The sequence below is a fragment of the Equus przewalskii genome, chromosome 4 (genome assembly GCF_037783145.1).
Source record: "Equus przewalskii isolate Varuska chromosome 4, EquPr2, whole genome shotgun sequence".
Classification (NCBI taxonomy): Eukaryota; Metazoa; Chordata; class Mammalia; order Perissodactyla; family Equidae; genus Equus; species Equus przewalskii.
This window is the reverse complement of record NC_091834.1, coordinates 60,071,176-60,091,306: the sequence shown is the minus strand read 5'-3', so window position 1 is coordinate 60,091,306 and position 20,131 is coordinate 60,071,176. Positions and strand designations below refer to the sequence as shown.

General features: G+C 41.2%; 1 protein-coding gene across 1 annotated transcript in view; it reads left to right on the top strand.

Moving 5' to 3' along the window:
* CPVL (carboxypeptidase vitellogenic like) overlaps positions 1–20,131 on the top strand; it is a 136,748-nt gene that overhangs the window by 49,304 nt on the left and 67,313 nt on the right. The window contains exons 7-9 of the mRNA XM_008518416.2: positions 1,961–2,027; positions 15,151–15,273; positions 16,135–16,266. Of these exons, the coding sequence (XP_008516638.2) occupies positions 1,961–2,027; positions 15,151–15,273; positions 16,135–16,266 (322 nt within the window). The remainder of the gene's footprint in view (positions 1–1,960; positions 2,028–15,150; positions 15,274–16,134; positions 16,267–20,131) is intronic.

The following is a 20,131-nucleotide window of genomic DNA, read 5'->3' as shown; positions in this document are numbered from 1 at the left end:
AATCACCTGGAAGAGGCATGCTTCCTGTGCCATGTACCTCCTGTACCTGAATAAATGCATGGAGTACACGCACACACATACACACACTCGCATTGTGTGTATTATATATTATATATTCTACCAATTCTGCTTCTAAAATTTGAAAGTTCACACAGGCATGATTCTAGATTATATTTTCAAGCAAACCCTTACCATGTATTAAGAATAGTCCTTGGCTAAAACACAGTTAAACGAGCAAATGGCACATGTAAATCTAACTTACTAAATTCCCCTTTTTCATTCTTCACTCCCATTTAAGAAAGACCTACCAAAGCCTTTCTGTTATTAGCCGAATTTTTGTTCTGATCTTACCATGAAATTAAAACTGTCACTTCCTCAAGTGGGACCTTGCCTTGGAACCTTCAGCTAGAGAATCCTGGCATTTTCAAGCTAGAAGCAACCTGGGAGATTACGTCCTTCGGCTGAGATTGCCAGATACAATACAGAATGCCCGGTTAAATTTCAATTTCAAATCAACAATGAATAATTTTTTAATCTAAGTATGTCCCATGCAATATTTGGGACATACTTATACTAGAACATTATTGTTGATATGAAATTCAAATTTAATTGGACGTCGTGTAGTTTTATTTGCTAAATCTGGCAACCCCAACAAATTCTCCAAGGAAATAAGCTTCAAGCTAAAACGTAAGGCTTAAAATTGAGATTTACTATATTAAGTTGTCTATTGCCATTCCAACTAACAGGAAGAGGCAAAGAGAAGTAGTTTTTAGCCCATAGGTTGGAGAAGGAAGGGTGGAGAACGAACTCCTATTTTTATCTCTGCTCTAAAGCCAACTTATTGCCAGCACAAACATGGAAGCCATATAATGCAGCTTCCCAGATTTAGTTGCTACAAAGATTTTGGTTACTATAAATAATAAACAGAGAAATACACTGAAACTCTACAGTAGTATTTAATGGCAGATTTTTATGGCGCCTTTGAAAATTAAGTATAGCCAGGATCATGGTGATTGCAATGACCCAGTTTTGCCTCACTGTAACCCTCGAACTTTCTTCTCCAGGTTTTGCAGGGCCTCTTGCCTTTCATCCTCCTGGATGGGATGGTTCATGGCTTTTAGTCCCTCAGCAGGAAGCTGGAACAAAAACCCTGCCTAACTTCTCAGGCATTGCAATCTGGGTCAGAAGACTCACAGAGCTTCTGAGTTTCATGAGTTTTTGCTTCCTTTTTTGAAAGATTTTGGTCAAAGAGAGAATCATTCAATACTTCACCCGTTTCTTGCTTACCATGAAGTAATTTCTTGAGTCTTTTTAAATCTGTTTCAGCATAGCTCACTGAAATGGCTGTTGGCATTCTGTAGTCGATGTGACTTTTTGAGCCTAGAGGCCACCATACATTTACTTCCATATCTGTAGCCATTTGTTGGTTTTCCTTTAGACCGTAGTCATTTCATAGCTTTTCTGTTCTTCGGTTATTAAAATGCTAAAATTCTGGGAGCACCGTTGGAAATGTTCAGGGTTCCCCACAGGGAGAGGTTGGTAAGCAACTGAGGTTCCCATTACCTCACCACAAACCCCGCTTAATGGGGTCATAAGGTTTGCAGAACTGCCTCCAAGAATTGCCAAAGAATAGGTGAAAGCATTGTGTCACTTTGCTGAAGGGTTCCCTCAGCAGCTGGATTATCCGAGTTGGTAACCAGGGATTAAGAAACCTGCCCAGAGTGTTGGTGTCCACTTCTCCCAACTTCTTAGTATCACAGAGCAAGCCCACAAATATTTTCTAACCATCCACAGAGTATGGAGTGTTATGCACTTGAGACTGAAAAAAATGCCTATTGGAGCTTCAAGCATAAGGGTATCCTATCTCAGATGTGAACCCTGTTGTCAAAGGGGTGGATTGGGTAGCACAGCATGAAGCTGTTCTGACTCTGTGTGACTTTTATTGTTGTTCTTTTTGCAGTGCACTAATTCAGTTTTTCCAGTTGTTTCCTGAATATAAAGAGAATGACTTTTATGCCACTGGGGAGGTGAGTTGAAGTCACATTTTCCTGTGTGCTTCCAACATCATCAGGACTGAAATATATTAGGACACTTGTGCTTTATTCATTGTGTGTACACAGACACATACACATGTCAATATTAATTCAGGCAATATTCAGTATTCTCCAGTTATCCCCAAAATGTCCTTTTTTTTTTAAATCCAGACCTCAGTAAAGGTTCACATATCACAATGGGTTGTCATGTCTCAGTCCCATGCCCTTTTTGTTGTTGTCATTCCTGATGATGATTTTCAAGGGTCTAGGCTGGGTTCCCTTTAGAATGTCCCATTTTCTGACTTTGTCTGATTCTTTCCTCAGTGCTTAGATTCAGTAAAATGTTTTGGCGAGAATACTACAAAGATGATGCTGTGCACTTTCTATTGTGTCACATCAGGAGGCACACAATATCTGTGCCATTATTGGCGATGCTAAACTTGATCACTTGGTCGAGGTGCTGTCTGTGAGATCTCACCATTGGAAAGGTGCCTTTTCCCTTTTGAAATTAATAAATATTCTCAGACCAGGTAAATATCTGTTCCCCCCAGATCTGTCCCTCGGTAGTTTTAGTGTCCATTGATGATTCCTGTCTGAGTCAGTTACTACACTGGCGGTTGTAAAATGTTTATTTTTCTGATCTCTATTCCTAGAGACAGCATCTGGTATCTTCTGTGGAGAAAGGCTTTCACTCCTCTTCTTCTCTATTATTTACTTTAAAAAATAGCGCTGTGGACTTGCGGATTGCCATTTCTGTTGGATGTGTTAGCATTCATTGTTTTTGATGCCCATATCGTTCCATATTTGGCCAATGGGAGCCCCTGCAAGCTGACTCCTGTGTCCTTTTGACAGACCCTCATTAATCTTTGAGCATTTCCTTGCTTGTTGGCACAAATATGTGTTCTTGGATTATCTTGTATTTTCCCACCCTAGCCCTGGAATCAGTCATTTCTTCAAGGAACTCTGGTTCCTTTTAATGGGGAAAGGTATTTAAAAACCAAGACCTGAGCACTCAGGGTGCTCATTGCTACTGAGATGCCTTTTCTTTTAGACTGTGTCTGTAAGCAGAGCTAGGAAACAAAATGACTTCATAGTGATATCCATACTTCTAATTCAACATCACAGGGTTCTTTTTTCCTTTCTCCATTCTGAATTTTATGTCCATTCTCCTGCATTGAGGAATGGGGTTCCTAACAGTATCAGTTGGGAACATGAGCATCTTTGCTCGATCCTACAATATAAGCAGAATGATTCCAGAATTACTACATTAAGCACCACTACCAACAAGAAACTTCCAAATCACTTTCGATATTTTTTGCTATGATTTTTTTTTTGAGGAAGATTAGCCCTGAGCTAACTACTGCCAATCCTCCTCTTTTTGCTGAGGAAGACTGGCCCTGAGCTAATATCCATGCCCATCTTCCTCTACTTTATATGTGGGACACCTCCCACAGCATGGCATTTGCCAAGTGATGCCACGTCCGCACCTGGGATGCGAACCGGTGAACCCCGGGCCGCAGAGAAGCACAACGTGCGAACTTAACTGCTGTGCCACCGGGCCAGCCCCTATGATTATTTTTATCCTTGGACTATATTTCACTACAGGTTTAAAATCAAAGTGCTATGTTTAAAATTTGTAAGAGTTAATTCTATTTTTTTCCAGGGTGACTATGTTACAATTTAATATACAGGTTCACTTGCGTATGTTGGTTTCAATTTTAGGGTTTGCTTTTTTTCATCCTTTAAAGTTTAAGATTATTTTAAAAATGTATAGCAGCCAATATTTTGAGAACACAGAAATTCTTAGGTGCTAGGAATACAGTTGTGAACAAAACAAAAATTCCCTCCCTGCATACATTCTAGAGGTGAAGATGATGATAAATAAAGAAATAAATATGGTGCTATATAGTCAGGCAGTGATAAGTGTCATGAAAAAGATTAAGCAGACTGAGGGTTGAAGAGCGATGGAGGTGCTATTTTGGATAAGATTGTTGGAGAAAACCTCTCCAATAAGGAGACAATTGAGCAGAGCCCTGAGTGATGCAGGGGAGCAATGGCTGCAGTATCTAGGAGAAGAGCTTTCCCAGAAGAAAGAACAACAAATGCTAAGACTGAGGTGGGGACAGGCTTGGTGTGTTCAAGGAAAAGCACGGAGCCACTGTAGAAGGAGCTGAGATGGGAGTGGCAGGCAGATCATGTAGGGCCCCATTACCTGTGGCAGAGAGGTTGGACTTCAATACAGAATGAAAAGTACAGTTAGGGAAGTAGCTCTAAAGACAACTAGCACAAGGAGAGTGCAAATAGCTATTTCCTAATATGAGATCCTCGGGAAAGGCCAAACGGAGGAGGTGACAAGCTGGATTTTGAAGGATGAACAGGAGTGTATTTAGTTAAGACTTTTGCTTCCAAGTGACCGAAACCATATTCAAAGCAGCATAGGTAAAACAGGGGATCTATTATTGGTATCAGGCATGGCTGGATCTGGGAGCTCAAACATTGTCATCAGGATTTTGTCTCTCATTCTCTCTCCATTCACTTGGCTTTCAGTTCACTGGTTTCTTTCTCAGGTAAGTTGTTTTCACCAGTGCCCTTGTCCCTCCACCCCACTCCAAAGCTCTAGTATAGCCTACCAGCTCAGCTTCTCTTTCCCAGTAATTCCACTCTTATTCCTGAATCTCACAGGATCCATTTGGATCTCATGCCCGTTCTAGAACTGATAACTGGGGGTAGAGGGATGGAGTATACAGATTGGCCAGAAGGGTACTGGAAGTCCACCCCAATGCCCTGGGAGTAGGGAGATCATAGTGGGGCCCTCACCTTCGGTACCACAAGGCCTGAAAGTTAGAGATGAGTAGACCATTCTCCAGAGGAAGATCTGAGTGATGATACCAGAGGGAGGGCTGGAAGGATGCTGAGCAAGCAGAAACCACCGATGTCACTCTACAGGAGTCAAAGCCAAAAACAGTCTCAGTTTTTCCAAGAAAATGGCAAGTTAATGGAACTAGGATCTTGCTTCTCTTGCGCCTACTTTCTTCTCTTCCTAAGCTGTTTGGAAAGGACATTCTGATTACTTAACATATTACACTGAAGTCTTATTTTAAGCCAATTATTCAGTCAGAATTGCTTAAGATCTCTCGCAATAGTTCCCTGCTATTGCTTGCCTTTTAACCCATTTCAGAGGCAGGTTGGGGCCGGGAGGGAAGTGACCCTCCTGTCATCTTGGGAGCAACTCTGGAAAATGTCCAGTCCCCACGTCCAACAGAAGAATGATCTGCTGAGCGTGTAATTCCTTGTCTTGCAAATAATGTGGCGATGTTCTTAACCATAATGCTGAACTTTCTGCAAAGCTGCCAAATTCCAGATGACAGTTTTAGCTTGTGTATTTCATATCTGCCTGGTGGTTTCATGCATGTAATTTCCGATGTGTGTAGGAAAGGACAATTTTCTTTTTACATTCTTTGCTGCCAGGATGAGGGCTTTTAAGGAAACCCGTGCCTTCCAAGTGATGCAGGAAGATGAGAACGAGGGGAGGCAGCACCTAGGCAGTGGCCGAGCAGCATTGTCTTCATAAACTACACAGGATACATAAATCTGGGGGCACATCTCTTTCTGGAAGGGAGGACACTAAATAATGACGCCTTGATGGGTTATTATTATTAGAATATTCTGTTTCTCCGGTCTGTTTTATTCCATCTGGTTTGTCTTCTGTTTGGAGGTCAGAAGGCAGAATGGAGAAGCAGAAGGAGTTCTGAATTAATGATCAGGAGACCTGAGATTCATGGCTGGCTTTGCTTGTCTCTGGATGGTTCCAAACAAGTTCTTTGACCTCTGCTTTTCATCTTACAGTCAAAGGAGTTGGTTTCTAAATTAGATCACTTCCAGAGATATTTTGCTTTGCTAGACGTTCAGCTGTAGTTACCTAGAGGTACTCTGAAGCGTCTGTATACAATTGCAGTTTTCACATCATACCAACCCACCCTCCCTCTCTCCACCACCAAAAAAAAAAAAAAAGTTGAAATAGATTTTTCAAGAAAAGGAAATCTTTTATATTCTGAACTCTTAATTGTCTCACACTCTTAGGGAGGCCGAACAAATAGTGTCACTCAATTTGTAGAATTGTCCTTGGAAAAAAAATGTGTGAACTCTGAAAAGCTTTTCTGCTTTTCGGTGCAAATGTACTGGACCTAAATTTCCTTCACATTTGTGTGCTATGAATCAGGGTGGCCGGATGCTCAAAGGGTCTGGAGCAGCTGTTCAGCCCCCTGACTTTGGTGTAAGGGAGTCTGGAAATCATAACAGTACCAACTACATAGGGTTGTTTTGAGCATTTAATTAGATAATCCTCCTTAAATATTTAGTAGAGTGACTAGCTGTGATGAGTACCCAACATATGATGACTATTATTACCATTCATGTTGAAAAGCTGGATTAATATATTACGGATCCAAAGCATATGGCCTAATGCATGTAGACAGGGCTGAGATGTTTAAAAAGCTGGGCTCACTTGTTTTTGGGATGTGACGTTGTCTTCTCTCTTATTTTGAAATTTTTAAAAGAAGTGGTTTGCATCGTCTGAAAGATGATGGTAGAGCTTAGAAATTGATGTTAGAAGTTTTAGATAGTAGCAAAATGTGTTGGGACCTATCCCAGCCTCCTTGCTGTGGCCACGGGGACCACAGCGAGGCCACCGCCAGGCACAGCGTGGGCCTGCAGTCGGCGCCACAGAGAAGGAAGACCCGCTTTGCTCCCTTCCCTTCTTCTCTCCATGTCTGCCCAGAACGCCAACTGGAATTAATTTTCTCTAAAGAGAGACAAATGTGTCTGTAAATCACCCTCCTCGAGGCTTGAAAAAAATCTACTTCAAAAAGAGAAACAAGCTGCGTTTAATTCACATAATTAACTTTCTTTATAAGTGTTATCCTTTCTGAGCCAGTAACTATTAGTGAGATTGCTCTTATTCTTGAGGTACAGACACACTTCAGAATCCTCTGAAGTGTATGTGGGCTGAGCTGGAAGTTAAAGTCAAACAGCCCTCACTGGAAGGCAGGGAAGGGCTGGGAGGCGGGGACTGCCCATTGTTCTCTGAGCACGTGGCTTTGTGTCCACCCCCGGGAAAGATTGAGTGCTTACGGCTGGTTGTGGCAATGGATGGGAGCTCTCCCCAAATGGCGGGGCATGTGGTTAAAACCGGGCATCTCTTCTTGATCACCAGGAAGAGGCCTACTCTCCTGAGGAGCAGTTTTGCAACTACGGTTAATTTGAGGGGTAAATAAAGGCAAACGTTTGAAGCTACTTAAAAATTAGTGAGCTTCAGAGGATGCTTTATCTTCCTCTGCGTGAGCAAAGTCCTGCTGGGATCACGGAGTCTGACAACCTTTATTGAAGTCATCGTGGTCCACTGGGTTCGGGTAGCAGGCTCCCGGTAGGCAAGAGCTGTGTTTGTTTAATTTGTTTCATACGGTACGAAGCACAGCATTTAATGAATGTTATAGAGTGGCTTCATGCAAGGCTGTTGCTAGATAAAATTAGAATATTGATGCTATTCCTCCCCAGCTTCTTTTCATTTCCCTCTCATGGCCCTTCTCTCCCTGCACTGCATGCCTGGGGACCCTCCTTTCTACTCCCTTATTTTCCAGGGCCATCCAGTGACTTACCTCTCACCTTCAGCCTTCCTTTCCTTGGCTATGTTGTGCTCAGGTCCTATTTCTCCATGCTTCCTCCATCCCCATCATGATTGTTCTGTTTCTCTCCCCCATTCTGATTTCTTATCAGCTCACTGTCCATTAGAAAAGATCTGATAAATTAAATTTACTCTCAAAATACTTGTATTTGAATAGAGGACAGAGCCTAAGCCATAGAAAGGTACTTGTAAAAGGGAATTTCAAGCACTGGCATACAAGTAGAGGGATGACATCTAACATGGGGTGGAGAGCCGTTTTAACAGGAGGCCTATACTCATTTTCTGTAGGCCTCCATCATTATCCTATTGGCCAGGCTTGTGATCATTGAACTTGGTAGCTAGAAGGGCACCTTCAAGAGTATCTAGTTGTAGATCTTATCTGAGAATATTTATTGAGAGTGGATCAGAAGACAGGCATGATGCTGAGCACTGTTTCATGCATTGCCTGTTTAATCCTCACAGCCGCCTTGTGAAGCTGGCACTATCATCATCCCCATTTTACAGCTGAGGTGACTGAGGCTTAGAGAAGTTAAGGATGCCTTACCAAGGTCACCCAGCCAGGATTGGAACCTAAGCAGCCGGACTCCAGAGCCCAAAGACTCTAGTCAAGGAACTGGCTAAGGATTGTAATCCCACTTGTGCAGATGCTTCTGGAGCCTGGGAGCTCCCTCCTTGAAGCCGCACAGTCTCCGAGTCCTGTCTCTTCCCTCAGAACAGATCCACTGGCTGTAGAAGGGAGTCAAACATCCCTTCCGTATCTTCTGCAGAATCTCTAAGGGTTATCAACTTTATACAAACAGAAAAGAAGTTCCCTAGCTTCTTGGATGTTTCTGTCTTTCTGACCAAGGCTTAGTTTTAAGCATAAAGACTTGGCTTTGATCATGAAGTTTTATAGAGTCAATGGAAGTTTCAAGTGATATAAGGCTTGAAGTCGTTGGAATGCAATTACTTCTCAAAGCTTGGAACTTGCTGAATTTTATTAGATAACATTCGAGCTGCTTTAACTCTTGAGCACTTGACAAATGTCTATTTTCAGCTGTGTCCATCTGACTTGCCAATATTTTCCTTTAGAATTGGAAATGGATTTGTGACTATTTAATGAGTGTAATATTAGAAAAATCAAGGTTTAAGCTGCAACCTGAAGAACTGAATGGGGACATGTGGAAATGTTTGCAAATTGGGCCTCAGGCTTTTGGATAGCCTTTCTAAGTCAAATCAACACATATTTACTGGTTCTTTAGTTGCCTGAAAAAGAATGTGAGTAAATCAGAAGTCATTTTAAGCTTTGTCTGAGTGAACTACTGTGCTGGACCAAGGGGCATGGCGACACAAATAGTACCTAATGAGAGGAGACGTCTAGTGTGGGGACAGGAAATGCTAGGTTAAATCTATTATGTAGCTTCAACCTTCTGAATTCTATCTACAGTGAGCAAAGGAAGGACTCAGTTTATTGACTGTGGCCCAGTATGTTCATAGTCTTTATTTAAAAGTCAAATTAACTGTAGTCTCTTTAAACAAAAGGGTTTATTCATCTGGTTGAGTCACCTGGCTTCAAGCTGGGTTTCTCCAAAATTGGCGCTGAGGTCAAAGAGTTGGGGGAGGAGGGTGCATCTTTTTCACCTGTGCTTGTCACTGATGGAGTTGTTTTTTTTTTAAGAAGCATCTTCTCCATATGAAACAAGAATATATCATTTGGAGGCAGAACATACTTTTGCATAAATTTATGTGACTGGAAGTTGGCTGCAGATCAAAATGTTTTTCCTCATATGTCTATTCCTGTAGATTCTGCTTTTGTTTAAAGCTCATATTCAAGAGAAATAGATGTTTAGATAAAGTCATATTCTCGTTAGAAGCCATTTTTATTTTAATTGCAGCAGTGTGGTCTTGAAATCAGATGACGCATGGTCTAGAAATGTCTAGGAGGTTGTAGAGATTACCACAACAATGAAGTTCAAGCTTTCCTCATTCATTCATTTTCTGAACTGGCCGTTTTAAGGCGACACCTCTTCTCTCCTCAGAGAGAATAATGGTGCCAAGTGAAGTGAGATTCTACCCAGAGGCTGGATGAAGTCAGGGTCGCCCTAGCTTAATCCTGTCCTCTTGGTGGCTGTATCCTGTGTTACTCCATTAAACTTAGGCTTTTCACTGATTTTTGTGGTTTTCAGTGTGTCTAAAAAACTCTCTTCAAGGCATATCCCCTTATTCCCTCTGATTGTCCCCATAAATGGGGGTGGCTCCACCATCGTCTGTGCTTGGGGACAGTTAGAGGACACAGCACTGTTTTGACTCTCTCCAGAAGGACAACCCACCACGGTTCCCTCTGGGGACATGGAGGAGTTCTCACAGCCCCAGAGTGAATTCTTCAAAGAGACATTAACTCCAGCTGGAGTGGCCAGGGGAGTGGGGGCGGAGCAGGGAACAGGGCACAGAATGACCCTGACCCTCCCCTACATACCGTTGCTGAGGTTGATGACTCCCCCTTTTCCACTTGTCAGGCAGAGGTTAGGAACCAGGGCCTGTGGATAGTGACATTTTGTGCCCAGGTTGGGGTGTATCTCATTTCAAAGGCCATTGCTCATTATCACTATCAGGTTATTATCACTATCTGATATTATCATTATCAGGTTCTGCACATTTTACCATAAAATGTAAACCTAGAAGCAAGGCAGAGAATGAATATAACTGCATCTTTCTTCCTTTTTTTTTTCCCCTACTAAACTTGAGTAGGAAATGTAGATGACTGAGAGTACCTTAAACAATAGTAACTGCTAACATATGGGAAATTTCTGTAAGAGGACACTGTTTCCATTATAGTATTATTCTCTGACACGATTTCTTTTCTTCTGGAAGAGCTGATTGAAGCTTAATTTTAGACATGAAATCTTTTTTCCTCCCTTAAAAGTAACCGTGTGACAGGGGTACAGTAAGTCTGCTGTGAATGTTGTTGAAACATGTAAGAAGGGAGAGATTCAGATGGAATACACAATTACAAGTTTAAGTCCAATTTCATTGTGCTTTTACACATCTGGATAATTAACCAAGCATTACATTCTCTCTAGGCTATTTTTACAAGTACAATATGCTCCTAACGTGATTTCCATCAGGCTGTTCCAAATATCATTTAAGAACCCAGAAAGGTTGCAGACCAAGATTCAAAACCACTATTCAGCTGAGATGTCGAGACCCGTTTCTCTCATCTGGGAAATAAAAGATTGAGAGCCGAATTCTGAGATCCTTATGATGTAAGAGGAGAGCTGGAGGTTTATTGCTTCGTTAAGCTCCAGCACATACAGGCATATACAAATGCATCCTAATATCTCTGGCCCTTCTTGTCAGAGCTGAGCCCAGAATATGGTCACCATGAGAAAAATGAGCCATACAAGAACAGTGCTAGAAATTGCAAGCTCAGACCTTCTTTAAATATTAGAAAGGAATAATAAGGGCTGACTAAGGTCCTGATGTGTTGATCGTTACCCTAGTTTGAATTTTTGTGTTGGGTTAAATATGTTTATCTGGCTGAGTTCCTCAGTTGAAGGTCACTGCTGAATTCTAAATAATATGTGTTCCCATAGTTCCTGGCCGCGCTTTTCCTCTTTCCTTTTATAATCGCTTTGATGCTGTTCCGAGCTTTTGTGAGGCCAGGGTCTGATCCGATGGTAGAAGGTTGGTGTTAATTCACAGACTTTGGGAGCTTCACTGGCCAGCTGCTGCCCACATTGGTGAACACCAGCAAGAGATCAGAGAAACCACAGGGCTGATAGTTGTGGTGGTTGTTGCTTTCGTCGTTGTTACAGGCAGAACTCAGAACAAAAGAAGCAAGAGTTCATAAAATTATAGGATCACAAGGATAAGTCCTAAGGCGCCATGTAGTCCATTTCTGATCCATCAGGCAACCACACCTAAATTCTCCCCCCCGAGATATGGGGTTCTATTCTATTTAAAACACATCCAGAAAAGGGGAAACTGGGTAAAATAAAACACACTTGACTTATTGTCTGGTTATCTTTTAAAGTGCTTGTGCTGATCAGAGAATTGTTAGATTGAGAAATAGATGATGCAGGAAGAATAAACAAGCCTGATCTTGAGGGAAAAAAAAAAAGAAATATGTCTCAACAAAGAGAGCGAAAATAATTGAAATTTCATCATAATGTCTCAGTGTCTGTTTTCCATAAAATAATCCTATAATTGTCTACTGTGTGACAGTCTGAGTCATTCAACCAGTGGAATGATTAATGAAAACGGCAGTGAAGGATTTGTCACACTGACACAGGGCAAGGAAGTATATGATAGTCATTAGAAAGCAAACGATGAGGTCAACAGCATCATTGTTAGGTTAGCAGATGTGGACTGGACAGTGAGGAATCTGTTTTGGATGTGGTTACAGAACTACCCATCTCACTGGCTTGTTTTCCCAAAGTGGTCAGCTTAGCAAATATGTAGTGGAGAAACCTAAGGTTGGGCCCCGGCTTGGGGGACCAGAGACCCATAGTCTGTTCCAGGACTATTGACTGAAATGTGATTTGATATGAGAAATGGGAGGTGTGGAGGCAGCCAAGCCTGGATAGAATTCTAGCTAGGCACATGTTTGAAATGCACAGACCCTTATTTTCATCATTTTTAAAAGATAGGAAGATAGTGTTAACCTTAAATTGACCCAAATTAAAGTAGGTGAAATAGCCCATTGTTAGTAGATGCTCAGAAATTGAGTGGCTGTTCTTTCTAAATTTTCTGCCTGGATATATCCCAGATACACGTGATGGTCACAAAGTGCATCCCTTCCGTATCAGAAAGAGTCAAGAGAGGTGTTTTATTGCCAGATCTTATAACAAGACAATTTGAGTGATAACATCACTGAAAGATACACTTTTTAGCATTTGTACTAATTTCCAACAGAGAAAAAAATGTTTAGAAGTAATGTCAGATAAGTCACTCATTTATCAAATATGTTTTTATGTGCCTACTATGTGCTGGGCAGTGTACACATTGTGGGAATAATAATCCATGAAATGGTAAACTTTGCCTTACCTCATTTGAGTCAAGTTTTCCATAATGTATTTTCAAAAGAAATTATGAAATTTACAAATAGAAGCTTTGTGGTTTATTCTTCGTGTCTCTCAAGTATCTACCATAATGCCTTTGACAGAAGAGTTGTCCAATAAACCATCATTGAATGAAGACTATACAGCACGTCTTTACCAGTTAAATGATTACTTAAGGGGATTTGCTTTTTTGGGTCGTCTTACAGAAATTTTTTTTGATAAATATTCACTTATTGCCCCTAACAAAAGAATGTAGCGCGGTTATGCAACAAACCAGATTTCAGATGCATAAACACATATTTATAGTAACACAAAGAAGCTAAAATGTGCTCATGAGTGTGAACAGATAAATTGCTTTGATTCAATACTTTGCCTGAATAATTATTATTGTACAAGAAGGCTGTATCAGTGAGGAGATCTGTCTAAATTATGTAAATTACATCCTTTTATCATGACTTGGAAGGAGTTTAGGTTTTGGAGTAGGTTAGACCAGATTTAATTCCAACTCTACCACTTAACCTCTCTGAGCCTCCACGTCCTCATATTGAAATGGGAATAATGATATCTCCAGCATATGATTGTGGTGTGGAATAAGTGAGAGCTCCTGGGGCCGGGGGTCCCAGTCTTTGATTTACAGACCCCTAGAGAGCCTTAGAAGTATTGTGAAGGGTCTGCAGTCTCATATGTACCCACACAATGCCTCTAGTCTGTTTTGAACACATATGCATTGCTGTTTTTCAAACACATGTAGGTTAATTCAAGATTCATTCATTTAGCAGCTGTTTATTGAGCACTAACAAATAAATAGCATCAGGCATATTCTGATAAACACAACAGACAGATATCCCTGTGTTCGTGGATTTTCTGTTCTAGTGTGGGTGGGAGAATAACAATAAACAAGATAAATAAGTAAAAGTTTGTTGGAGAGTGATTAAGATTCAGATGAAAAAGGAGAGAAGGGAAATATAAAACGTCAAAAAAGGGGTATTAAAATTTTAGGTAGAGTGGCCAGGGAAGACCTCACTTAAGGAAGTGAGGGAGTTAACTATATGGATATGCAGGGGAAGAGCCTTTCCAGCTGGTGAGAACAGCTAATGCAAAGGCACTGGTGGAAGGAACGGTACGGATCACAGCTGTGACTATGGTCCGAGTGGGGCTGCAGAAGAATGAGTGAGAGGATAGTAGGGGGTAATGTCAGTGAAGCGACCAGACCATGTCAACCCTTACGCCTCAAAAAACGCACTTTGCTTTCCCTCTGAGGGAGATGGCAAGTCATTAGAGGGTTTGAGCAGAGGAATGGCATGATCTGATTTATGTTTTAACAGACCACTGTCTTGAAAATAGACTGGATGAGGGTAAGGACAAAGCAGGGGGCTACTGTCATAATTCAGGCAAGAGATGATGGTGACCTGGTGCAAGGTGACCAAGTAGGGGTGCGAGAAGACACTAGATTATGGACAGATTGTGATAGAATAGGTAGAGTTGACCAGATTCACTGGTGGCCTTTTGTGGGGTGTGAGAGAGAGAGAGAAAGAATAACACCAAGGTTTTTGACCTAAGTAGTTAGAACAGAGTTAATGTTAATCGAAAGGGAGGCTGCAAGGAAGGCTTAGGGACTGGAGCTTCATGTTGAGCACATGAAGTTCATGTCAGACAATATTAGACAATATTAATGCAATAGACAACACTTACAATTATTACAGTAATTACAATTAGACAATATTAATACAAGTGGAGGTGTCAGGAAGGCAACTTTTTAATGGAAAAAGCACAAAACTATTTTTTAAATATTACTGAACCAATAGTAGCTTTTTTCAGTATAATCTAAAAGCAGAATTATTGTCATGTTTGTGTCCACAAAACATTTTGAAATTGAAAAAAGAATCTCGTAGTGGAAAAGGGCAGAAACAGAGATAAGTTCAAGTGACAACTTTAGACAATTATTTCCCTTTTCCTCTCCTTTTAATACATGTTTATTTCAAATTTTGTATCATTATACATGATTTTGAAATCTTAATTTTGACCTTCAGGTTTTTTAAATAAAACTTTTAATGGAAATTTCTGGTAAGAAAAGCGCTATGGGGGGCAGAATTATGTTCACTGGTCCATGTTATTTTACTCTGGAAGGAATTTAGAATGTTCACTTATTTATTACATGTTCACTTATTTTTTCTGTGTACCTCACCTGTGACTTGTGTGTCACTTGGTGCTATTTGGGATGACAAAAGAAGTGAGAGACAGAGCTCTTTGCTATTGTGGAATTTACAGCATGAGGTTAAGAAATGCATAGTGTGTCTCATGTGGAAATGTTAATGTTTTACTGTTCTTTTAATTAATTTAAACACAATTTTACTAGCATCAATTTTTGGTGGCTCATCTTAACATCTACCCTTCTCAGTCTTATGCAGGGAAATATGTGCCAGCCATCGCACACTATATCCACATGCTCAACCCACTGGTGACGACGAAGATCAACCTGAAAGGAATCGCTATTGGAGATGCGTATTCTGATCCTGAATCTGTAGGTGGCCCCTTTTTCCGCTCCATTTTGTTCCTTAAGGAGATTAAATCCCCTTTAATCAAATGGAGGCTCCTCTTACCTTAGAGACCTAACTTGATAAACAGAAATACTCAGTTGACTTTCTAATGATTTAAATCTTTTAATTTTTTTTTTAAAGTTTTTATTTTTTCCTTTTTCTCCCCAAAGCCCCCTGGTACATAGTTGTATATTCTTCATTGTGGGTCCTTCTAGTTGTGGCATGTGGGACGCTGCCTCAGTGTGGCTTGATGAGCAGTGCCATGTCAGCGCCCAGGATTCAAACCGACGAAACACTGGGCCGCCTGCAGCGGAGCGCGCGAACTTAACCACTCGGCCACAGGGCCAGCCCCTAAATCTTTTGATTTTTACCAAATATTTTAAGGTGTCAACTTACTATGTTAGTCTAGGTTAGCTGTGACCACGAGCGTTGGGGGGGGTGTGTGTGCACATGTTGTGGTGTGTTTGTGTTTTGTGTATGTGTGTGTTGTGTGTATGTTTGCTGTATGTGTGTGTTTGTGTATTGTGTGTGGATGTTTGTGTGTGGTGTGTGTGTGCAGTATGTGTTGTGTGGTATGCGATGTGTATGGATTCTGTGTTTTGTGTATATGTGTGTTGTGTGTTTGTGTGTGCATATTTGTACATGTTGTGTGTGTGTGTTGTGTGTATATTTGTATGTGTTTGTGTGGTATGTGGTGAGTGTGAGTGTGTGTGCATGTGTCTTGCTTGGCTAATTCTAGTGCGAGATTGACAAATTACAAAGGGTTATTTCACCAAGTAAATGGGCTCCGCTAACTTCTCTCTTTCTCTCCCTGTGGCATTTGTGTTTGTTTCTTTTCTCCTCAGATCATAGGGGGCTATGCAGCATTCCTGTACCAAATTGGCTTGTTGGATGAGAAGCAGAGAAAGTACTTCCAGAAGCAGACCGATGAGTGCGTGAAATTCATCAAGCAGGAGAAGTGGTCTCAAGCCTTTGAAGTGAGTTCTGGGGCCTGCGCTGCCCTGGAGCAATGAGAACCATCTGAGGAGGGTCCTAGGAGCTCGATGGTGCTCAGGCTCTTTGTTGTTGTTCGAGAAGGTGTATCTGTTATGCTGTCCAAGAGCAGGAGGCGAGACGAGTGGCTCATAATGAAGAAAAGACCTGTCCGGGTTTTTTTGAATTTACTTTGGCTATATTTTAAACCTGAGATCACCTCAGGGTGTTTATCTAACTGTAGTCTTTCATTAACTATTTTGATTTCTTTCAATGCTGTGTAGGCCCTAAAGGCACACCCTATCGTAAGGAAATCAGAAGAAAGGCACCCTAGAAAGTGGATGCATATGCTTCAACATATGCTCTAAACCCTTCCAAAGGGTAATATCCACACACAGGGTTTCAGCTGGAGAAGTGACCACAGTGTATAACAAATGTCACATGCTCCTCTATGTCAGGAACAAAGACTATTAAATGTAGTAATTTAAAACTTCTACAAAGAGCCATTGGTCTTTGTAAATATCATCACATTGCTCCCCTAAAACTGAATTTGAGAATTGAGTAATACGGTTGTATTCTTCATCTTTGGTTTTTTTTTTCGGTTATTTAAAATTTAAAATGTAAGACTATACTAAATATTACGATACAGGAGGCTGGGTGGTTTTCTGGTTTTGCTGTTTGTTTTGCCAGTGCAGACAAAGATCACGTGTAAACAATCTTCCTTAGGGGGTTTTTGCCACCATTACCATAGAGCCACCATGTTTGACACATTACTAAATGAGGCAAGGATTGAATTTTGAGGCCTTTAATCTTTTTGTTATTGGAAGCACATCCTATAACAATTACCTAATGGCGTTATTGTTATTAAGGCTGAGGACTAATATTAAAAGTCTTCTAGGCACTGCAGGTCAGCATGTTCAGATCAAAGCAGGAGACATACAAGCTAGGGAGAAGGAGGGTGACATAAAGTTATGCTCCCTTTTACAAGTAGCGTGCCAGGGCACTACCTGAAGCCCCTCAAGACAGAGACTGCCCTTGTGATGAATTCTGAGAGCAGCAAGCTGTGCAACTGGAGCGAGCTCAGGAAGTCCCCAGCCATTCTGCAAGATGCTAACAGTCTCCCCTTCCCTGTGTCAGGACATCTGACATGGCTGCAAAGTGTGGATTCAGAATTTCTTGTGTGATTATAAATGCAAAGGAAGAGGGATCTTATCAGGGACATGTAAGGCCATTCTTCAACTTGCAATGACAGTATTTTCAAGACTGGTTTTTGGGCTCTCCTGTGGTAGGCAGAAAGGGTGAAAACTAAACGTTTAGAATTTAGAATTAATACCAAATTTTACATTGCATGAGAGCAATCTGCAAATGAGACATTTGATGTCTTTTTGAAGAAGCATATGGAATTAAGCAGTGTCAAGAGCAAGAAGATTTGGTAGGCCCAAAAGGAAAAAAAAACAACATAAGGATGTCTGTGGAGCATGATGCAGCCACATAAGCACCCATAGGATTAGTGAAACTTGAAAAATTCAGCTATTTTCTGTATTCAGAGATACAAGGAGATGGCCCATGAGGCCCAAACCATCACAAAACGAAAGAAGAAGCAAACACCAAAAAAACACCAAAAAACCCTTGATGGTATGGAGTGTCTCTGTGACCATTGGTCCAATATCTTGAGTAACGAATGAAAACATAAAGACCTTTACTTTTTCAAGGGAAATAGATAAAATGATACCTAAGAAAGTAAGTAAGTAGTGGTAAAATGTGTTTGAACGGATGCAGTAGAAGACTCCATGAAATCTTGAAACCCAAGAGAATCCAAATGTCAAAATCTCAAGCTTAAATAATAAAGCCTGTTTGATGTTCTGATCCCCTAAAATGACTTAGTTAATCAAAGAGGAGTAACTCAGAGCTAGTGGGAACTTTATCGATCATCTTCTCTCCTTACACAAGTGCACACGTGCACATTTCACTGATGAGGATGCTGAGCCTGTAGGGTTGTCATCAATTGCCAAAAGCCACATAATAGATTGTGGCAGGCCTAGGGCTGGAAATGTTCCCCCTGATTTGCACCCAGTGGCAATTTTCAGGCATTCTATAAAAATCCTGGGACATCGTAGAGATTCTGCAAGATGCACAATGGCCAGTCTCTGGTCCTGTGTTGTCTCCTATCCTTGACAATGTTCTGGATCATAGAGTTCTCTTTGTGAAATAAGTTTTGACCAGAAACTAGATTTCACAGGTCTTGACTGCCCACCTTATTTGTTTGACAGCAAATCATTTTTGACTCTTCCTGAAATCAAATCCATTCTCTTTCCATTGGTGTTGAAGATAATTTCTAAAGGTGAATTCCAGAATTGCTGTATACATCCGGGACCATTGCTGGCCTACAGTGTCCCCTCTGGATGGACAAATTAGAAAAAGACATCTCTTCTGGGCTGACATAGTCCTGTGGGTTCAGGATTGGGAAGCAGATGCCGCCATTTGTGAAGATAAAAAGTGGCCATTTCTCCAAACTTATCCAGGTTGGCAAGCAGAACTGGGGCTGGTTCTCTGCCCCTTCTCCCCTCTCAACCAGGCATGTCCATGTAGCGCACAATCTGCAAGCCAGCTGCAGTGGCCCTGAGCAACCACAGCATTGCTAAGGCATAATTCTTACCCACCCTACCCTCATGTTCCACCGTGATGATCCTTTTAATACTTGGTCCCTAACCCCATGGCAAGAGTAACTTGGATAAGTTAAGTTGCTTCATGTTTGAAACAGAAAACTAATTTAATAAGATAATGAAACCTTGTGTTAAACCAAAAAGCGTGGCCAGAAAGAATTGAAGACCGGGAGACACTGCAGTCTGACTGTTGGGGCGCCAGGACTTGCCCCAACCTGAGCATGTAGGCTGCAGAGTCATCGCCTGAGTTTGAATCTCACCTCTGACATTGTTAGTGAGGTGTCCTTGACAGGTGGCTTAACCTCTATGTGCCTCAGTTTCCTCATATGTAAAATTAGGATACTAATATCTTACCTTGTAAGGAACCTAAATTCATACTTGATAGTTTTGAAAATGTGCTGAGTTCATTTCACAAGAGCCCGTTACAACTCAGTGTCCTCATCCGAACTCCCCAATGTTCTCAATCTCTTCTATGGCTGTTCCTTTTATCTTCTTGCTCTACCCAAAATCTGCTTCTCCTCTGATGATGCTACTTCCCTTGCAGCCCTCTCAATTTGGGGCTGTTTTCCCTCTTACCTACTTTGTAGCACTTGGTTTATAGGTAGAGTGAGTGTCCTCCTTGCTCCTCATTGCTGTTCCAGATCATGTTCCCTGCCTCCTAAAGCATTGAGCTTTGAATCTCATGTCCTCACATGGTACCACCCACCCCTGCTTGTTGTAGTTGTCTACCAACCCCTTGCTTACTCCTCATTCTCTGAATATTTTAGCTTCTGTCTCACTGTCACTCTCTCCGGCATCACTCTTTTTTTTTAATTTTTGTTTTTATAGCAGTAACATTGGATTATAACATTATATAACTTTCAGATGTACATCATAATGTATTTCGAATTCTGTGTAGATTACATCATGTTCGCCACCCAAAGACTAATCACAATCCATCACCACACATGTGTGCCTAATTCCTCCTTTCTCCCTCCTCCGTCCCCCCTTCCCCTCTGTTCCTATGTGTTTGTTTGTTGTCGTTTTTATCTTCTACTTATGAGTGAGATCATATGGTATTTTACTTTCTCCTTCTGACTTATTTCACTCAGCATAATTCCCTTAAGTTTCATCCATGTTGTCACAAATGGCTGGATTTCATCCTTTCTTATGGCTGAGTAGTATTCCATTGTGTATATACACCACATCTTTATCCATTCGTCCCTTG